The sequence below is a fragment of the Peromyscus californicus genome, unplaced genomic scaffold, assembly GCF_007827085.1.
Source record: "Peromyscus californicus insignis strain IS unplaced genomic scaffold, ASM782708v3 Scaffold_11__1_contigs__length_118956290, whole genome shotgun sequence".
NCBI lineage: Eukaryota > Metazoa > Chordata > Mammalia > Rodentia > Cricetidae > Peromyscus > Peromyscus californicus.
The window spans coordinates 31,338,661-31,346,409 of NW_026294402.1; the positions used below are offsets into that span (position 1 = coordinate 31,338,661).

General features: G+C 45.0%; 1 protein-coding gene across 1 annotated transcript; it reads right to left on the bottom strand.

Moving 5' to 3' along the window:
- Window positions 1-389: 389 nt before the first annotated feature.
- On the bottom strand, window positions 390-5,799 carry LOC128103347 (prostate and testis expressed protein 14-like). The gene is made up of 3 exons (XM_052727633.1): window positions 5,739-5,799; window positions 977-1,090; window positions 390-514 (listed from the first exon to the last, which is right to left on the bottom strand). Exons 1-3 carry the CDS (start codon window positions 5,797-5,799, stop codon window positions 390-392), a joined length of 300 nt encoding a protein of 99 aa, XP_052583593.1.
- Window positions 5,800-7,749: the final 1,950 nt, after the last annotated feature.

Genomic DNA, 7,749 nt, shown 5'->3' on the forward strand with positions numbered 1-7,749 from the left:
TATATTTCAATCAATACAAACACATATCATGACCTATTCAAAATTCTAAAAGCCTTTAGCCTGTGATGTCTGATCCTAGTCACTTGATGGTACAAAGGATGTCTAACAGATTCATCAATCACAAGTCTGAGTGTGCCTGTGAGATCACTTCCAGAGATGATTGGGGTAGATGCCTTTAGCCTAACCATTGGTTTAAGCTACTAATTCATTTGAAATTTTGAATGGATTATCAAGACAGGTACGCCCTGGTTGGAGGAAGTAGAACATTGCTGTGGTATCAACAGCTGGTGTCAAGTACATGCAGGTGTCAGGACTTGAGCAGTGAGGCTACAGGGGCACAGGGAAGGGGTGGGAGCTCACTTGAAGTAGAATAGTGTAAAGCATCAGGTTTACAGGCCATTGCAGTAAGATTTGCCATTGCAACAGTTCATTTCCATTGTCTTTTTTCCATTCTCAACAGTCCCATTGAAGCAAGTGTTAGCACATCTCTGGACTCCAAACTGGACTTTGCCATCTGGAGAGGAAGAAGGGCAAGAGGCAAAATATAAATATTAGTGGAAGAGCCAAAGTCTCAGTAAATGAAAGCCAGGCTCCTAGGTGAAAGGTACATCTGTCACGCAGGCATAACGGAGGTGGGCTCTCTGTGGCCATCATCCCTCAACTCCTAATCTAACCCACAGGTAGAACTTCATTCCCAAAGTGCTAAATGGAATTTCAGAACCCAATTCCTATCATACTAGAGTGCGTTCACCCATAAAGGCCCTGAGAATCACCCAGACACCTTTCAAAAATATTTTTAACTCATAATCTGTTTGTTGGTCTGACCAACAGGCAGTGGCAGCCATTACCCTTCCCCTATTCTTATAGGCAAATGTATCCTCCTTCAGTCTCTGAGTTTGCCAATAGCATTCTGGAGATGGATTGATCAACTGCAAGGGAAACAAGATGGTCCCTGGAGCTCCCAGACTTTACATACCTTCGAGCACTAGGAGTGAGGCACACTTCTCACCAGGGTTAGCCTTACAACAACCTTCTCCTCTCTCACAAATCCTCTCAGAATTGAGCCTAGCACACTTGAAACATGTCAAAGCTGAAAAGACAAAAGTGAGTGTTAGGGGCTCATTCAGGGCCCAGCCTTAACCATCAATGGTAGCTGAGCCTGTGGCTCTGGTTAATGAGAAATAAATAATAGCCAGAGAAAGAGCTGGTTGTGTGCTGAGCTAACCCCTTCAGGAAGGGTCATGACCATGAACTCTGCAAATGGAAAGCTGGAGGAGAGTTGGAAGGTTCCCCAACCCCATAGCCTGAGAATGGACCAGGTTATCAGGATGAAAATCAAAGCTCTGATGTGGGGTGCCTAACCCACCACACAGTGTTATATTCCTGAGATATCAGAAAGAGACAGGAGGCAGAAAGAGACCAGAGTCTGACCTCCCCAGGCAGGGTTGTATTTATTAACATACACAGCAGAGGGAAGCCTCTCTCCTACAGGAAATGGAGGGGACTGCCAGGAGGAAAAGCTGGCTGGACCCCTTTACAGGGGTAGGGTGAGAGGACTGGGGGTGATGAAATTGCTGTGGTCTGGGCAACGATGCTGGGTTGCATCCTGGAAGTGTTTGCCCAGGATGAAAAAGACTGTCTTGGGAAACAGACTGTCTCAACAGCCATTCCTTCCTGTGCTGACTGATGAGGGCTGAGCAAGGTCAACTGCCGTCTCAACCCTGAAAAGGAGAGAAAGCGGTAGGGAGCAAGGCAATACATAGGAGACTTGTAGCTGAGTTTTTTGTCTGATCCCTGTGTCTTTGGGCCCATTTCAGTTAGACATTCTTGGTGCTGAAGCAACATCATTGGTAGAAGATGATGCAAATCCCATTCTCAGCAGCAGTCAGATCCAGTGTTTTTTAACCTAGAAGTGCAGCAGCCAAAGCATAGACTTAGTTCTGAGGGATATTAAGCTGATCTGAAATTCTTTAAGGTTTCTGAGAGTTCTAAAGACAGAAAGGTTAACTGATGCAAAGAAGTCCAGCTGTTTTAGTTCTGAGTCCTTAAACACACCCAGAGTGGCAAGAAGAGGGATGATTTGGGTGACCTGTGGCCCGTTAGTCCCCACTTCAGAGGTCACTGAACTGCTTTCAGGGGGTTATGGTAAAGGGGAGATCCCTTTTTAAGGGATAAGATTTAAGTTTAAGATCCTCTCTTAAACTGCTTCAAGCTGACGAAAGGGGCAATGTAGAAGAGGCATCAGCTAGCACGCCTCAGAGGAGGGTCCATCCAAGGAATCACAATAAAACTTAACAAATGGCAAAGTCCCAGAGCATAAGTCAGGAGGTAATAACTGTACAACCTTGTGGGAACAATAAGAGACAAAGTTAATGAGGAAAATATTTTACATCAAGATTAAGTTAAGTTTTGTTTAGTGGGGTTAAATGCAATTGTAGGACTGTACCAGAGATCTTGGAAGGATAAGAGGTAACTGCAATTAGCTGTTTGTTTAATCAGACTTCTGAATAAGGAACAAGCACCTGGAAGCTTTGTAAAGAAGTCAGTTAAAGTCAGTATTTTAGTCAGGGTTTCTATTGCTGTGATGAAATACCATGACCAAAAGCAAGTTGGGGTAAAAGGCTTAGACTTCCACATAGTAGACCATCATTAAAGAAAGCCAGACAGGAACTCAAATAGAGCAGGAACCTGGAGGCAGGAACCAATGCAGAAGCCATGGAGTGGTGTTGCATACTGGCTTGCTCCCCATGGCTTGCTCAGCCTGCTTTCTTATAGAACCTAGGACCAGAAGCCCAGAAGTAGCATGGCCCACAATGGGCTGGACTCTCCCCCATTAATCACTGATTAAGAAAATGTCCTACAGGCTTGCCTCTAGCCCAGTCTTGCAGGGGAGGTTTCTCAACTGAGGCCCTCTTCACTCTGATAACTCTAACTTCTATGAAGTTGGCATAAAACTAGCCATCATAGTGAGGCTTATGGTAAAGGGGAGATCCCTTCTTAAGGGATAAGATTTAATTTATCAATTATAATCTAGTTGATAATTTAAAACAGAATTCTATTGAGTCACTTTATAGGATTGCCTAGTAAAATATCCAAAGACACTGTTTGGATATTCTGGATAAGTTTCAAAAACTGTGAGTTTGATGGCAGAGTATCTGACAGCCTTTTTTAATTGGGGAACGTGGGGGTAGGGGTTAGAGTATGCACCCTGGAATTAGCTTTTCTAAGAGAATTGAAAGTCAAGATAAAGAGCATGGCTAACTGAACTAGCATGCCCATCCCATACCAATCAGTGGTGTAATGAAGGCTTTTAAGTGCCAGCCTGAAAAACCTTCTTTTCAGGGTTCTAAAAAGATGCTACAACAAGCGAGGAAGAACTAATATCTGAGGGTGAGGCAATGAATTTGCTCACGCTGTGTGCTTTCTACCCACGTCTCTTTATTGTTCTGAATTCAGTTCTCTCCTATTGTTCTCTCTTTGTTCTGACCGGACTCTCTGAAGTTTCCAGTTTTCATACATATACAATTGTATATGTATACAATCAGATAAGAACTGCACAAGATGATAACTGTCAGGCTTTCTTTATGACTCAAGGTGGGAGAGGTTTGCAGGAAAATGTTTGGAACTAGAAAAAACCATCCTGAGTGAGGTAACCCAGACTCAGAAAGACAAACATGGTATGTACTCACTCATAAGTGGATACTAGATGTAAAGCAAAGGATAACCAGACTGCAACTCACAACTCCAGGGAGGCTACCTAGTAAAGAGGACCCTAAGAAAGACACAGGGATCACCCAACGACAGAGAAATGGATGAGATCTTCATAAGCAAATTGGACGTGAGGGGGGGTAATGGAGGGCAAGGGTCGCGGGAAAGAGAGCTTAGGAGAGTGGGAGGTCCCAGCTGGATCAGGAACAGAGTGGGAAAACAAGGAAAGAGATACCATGATAAATGAAGACCCCATGGGAATAGGAAGAAGCAAAGTGCTAGAGAGGTCCCCAGAAATCCACAAAGATACCTCCACAATAGACTACTGGCAATGGTCGAGAGAGTGCCTGAGCTGACCTACTCTGGTGATCAGATGGCTGAACACCCTAACTGTCATGATAGAACTCTCATCCAGTGACTGATGGAAGCAGATGCAGAGATCCATGGCCAAGCCCCAGGTGGAGCTCCAGGAGTCCAATCGGGAAGAGAGAGAGAGAGAGAGAGAGAGAGAGAGAGAGAGAGAGAGAGAGAGAGAGAGAGAGAGAGAGAGAAGAGGAGGGATTATATGAGCAAGAGATATTGAGATCATGATTGGAAAAAGCACAGGGATAAATAGCCAAACTAGTGGAAACACATGAACTATGAACCAATAGCTGAGGTGCCCCCATGGAACTGGATCAGGCCCTCTGGATAAGTGAGACAGTTGATTAGCTTGAACTATTTAGGAGGCCCCCAGGCAGTGGGACCGGGACCTGTCCTTAGTGCATGAGCTGGCTTTTTGGAACGTAGGGCCTATGCTGATACATTTTGCTCAGCCCTAGGGAGGAGGGGACTGGACCTGCTTGGACTGAATCTACCAGGCTGAGCTGAATCCCCAGGGGAGACCTTGCCTTGGAGGAGGTGGGAATGAGGGTGGATTGGGGGGGAAGGCTGGGGGGTGGGAGGAGGAAGGACAGGGGAATCCGTGGCTGATATGTAAAATTAAATTAATTATAAAATTTTAAAAAGCCTCAGTGAACTCTTAAAGGGAACAGGGTCAAATGAGAGGGAGAGAGACCTTAAACCAATAGGGAAGTCTAAGAAAGGGAGGGGGAAATTAGTGTGTAATACTACATTCTTAAGCATGGGTAGATAATAAGCTAATCAATAGACCATGGTGAAAGTAAGTACAAAGAGTTAAGAATTAATGGAGGTTAGTTTGGGTCAGCATCTTCTTATCTGCTGGCAGGGTGAAACCAGGACATGCTTGTTCCCTGTCTATCTGAGTGGCTACGAATCAACAGTTTCAGACATGTAGTAATTCTATGTTCTTGAATGTCAGTGAATGTCTCAAATGAGATTCTTTTACCTGGACACTAACACTGACCAAACACCTCCAATAAAGATAATTCAGGAGGACTCAGGAGCATGGAAATGAGGAAAATAGTTGCAGCTACAGGGGGCTATGTGGATCTGCAATCCCTCCTTCCTGAACGTTTTTCCCCAAGACAGACACAATCTTGGTAAACAGGCTGTCCAAACAGTCTTCCCTTTCTGTGCTGACTGATAAGGGCTGAGCCGGATCAACTGTAATCTCGCAGGTATCCTTCAATAAAACTGAGGCATTCTATCACACAGGACTGCACAAATCCATGCTTTCATTGTCTGCATCTTGTCAATGACCTTCCTTTCCCGCTTCCAATCCAAATTTAGGCCCATTCACATTTAAGCTTGAGGAACTGAGGATGCTCGAATATTCGCGAGAATAGAAGTGAAGGAAGATGGAGAGACTGGGGAAGAAAGCAGGATGGCAAGGAGAAGGAGGAAGAGCACCAGGACCATGACAAAGAGAAGGAAAGGGGAGTATCCTTGATTGTGCACAGCAGAGGCAAAGGGACAGACGAGATGTGGACACAGGAATGAAGCAGAGATCAGTTCCAGTGTTAGCCAGGTCCTATTCCTCGCTCCTCATACCCCCTAATGGTCCCTAATCAGGGGCATCGGTGTGTCTGCCTGGCCACACCAAACCCTACTGTCTGCCAGAGTCTCACCTTGCAGGGAGCTCACCAGCAAGGAGAGGCCCAGCAGGAGCAGCAAGATGTGTTTTCCCATTGCAGTGAGATCTTCAGACCAGAGAGCAGCAGGAAACAGGACAGCACTCAAGAAGCACCTCAGCAAGACAGGCTTATATTATAAGCCTAGGTTGGGAGGGGCAGCCAGTAGAATCCCAGGAAACGGACTGAGCATATAGCCAGGGGGAAGCCCAGATATCGCGAATTTTTACTAACTTTCTGCTGCTGTAACACGTGGCCTGTAACGCTTTCATTAAGGACAAAATTAAATTCAAGGTAAACCTGTGACTCCATTAATTCTCCCCTTGATGCTCTCATGTCTTTTCAGAAAACTTCAGTGCAATCAGATGGCCAGAAGGAAAAATGCCCTCAGGTGCTCCTTTTGGGGGAAGCATGTTCAGGAGGGAGTTCTGAGCCCTGGTGACCTCTAAAACTCTAGATAAGACCTGACACTCCCAGTCACCAGGCAACTCTGCTCTCCCCTTTGATACACCAAATTAAAATAAAGTTGTTCTCTTTTGTCCTGCAAGGGTAGCCAGAGAATCTGTGTATCTCTCTGTGCTTGGTTATTGCTCTTCTCTTCCAAGAACTCCACGTTTTAGCTTTTGCTGTGCTCGTCACAGCACCTTTCAAATGGGGATTTGTGGGTGTGAGACTCAGTTCTAAAAGCTGGTGGCTGTGAGCCTGCAGGGTGTTACACCTGTGCCCTGACATTCTGTGCAGAAGGAAACTACTTCTCTCAACCTGATACATCCATAAACCTGTGTGCATGGAAAAGGGATGTGTACCTGGATATTTCTTCAGTTGCTCAACAAGACAGGAAGGGCAAAGAGCAAATTCAGGCCTGTCTTCCATGAAGGCCACAGTCATCCTCCTTACATAGGATACAGAGACAGGAAAAGTAAAGGACCTTGACAGAAGCCTGGGAAGGAAAACCAGCCCTTCATTATGGATCTGGATCCCTGTCCTGCTGATGAGTAAAGAAACTTCAGGCACCATGGGTAAAGCCATAGAGATTACAGATACTCCTTAATACACATCAAACAGATGTCTGATCAGATGTTAATGTCAACTTGACACATCTTGGAAAAGGGAAACTCAGCTGAAGAATTGCCTGAATCAGATTGACTTGTGAGCATGACTGTGAGTCATTGCTGCTGTTCTTGTTGGCTAATTGATATTGGAGTGTACAGTCCAATATGGACAGTGTTAACACAAGGCAGAGGGAATCTAGCTGAGCAGAAATGAGTGAGCCAGTCAGGATGCATTGAGGAGTTGTTTTGTAGGTGTATCTGTTGGGACTGGACTCCATAACTCACTTTGCTTGGTTGTGCTTTTCTGTCTTGAACAGAACTTTTTCTTACATGTCTGAAGGCTGAGAAGTACAACATGGACTTTCAGGCAGATTCAGTGACCTGGTGAGGGCATTACCTGGTTCATAACTGACCCTCTGCCGTGTATCAACACATGGGAGAAGAAATAAGGAGTTTCTGGGTCTGTATCTTTAACAAGGGTGTGAATTTCATTTGTAAGGGCTTTACATTGGGAAAGTATGTACATACAAGGGAAGACATTGTTCGACATCTGAAAAGCTAGTGACTAGTGGAAAATATTCACAGCATAAGTTACTGACAAAGAGGTTAAGTGAGAATATGTGAAGAATTTCCTCAACTCAAGCAGTCTCTAGGGATGGGGATAGTAGGACACAGGCTGTGGAGGAAACAATGGGAGAGGGAATCTATTGGGACTGGGGAAAGGAGAGCAGTAGTGAAGGGGTGGAGGAAAGAATCAAATACATTATTCCTCCCTTGCATTATTTCTTGAGACTAAATAGAACAATCTGTTCTTAAATTCATAAAAATCTTCCTGCCTCTACCTCTCTAGTGCTGGGGTTTAAGGCAGGTGCCACCATGCCTAGGAATCCCATCTGTTGCTCTACTCAGGCCACAGTTGTGCAAAAGTACCCGAGACACACCCTAAGTTCTATGAG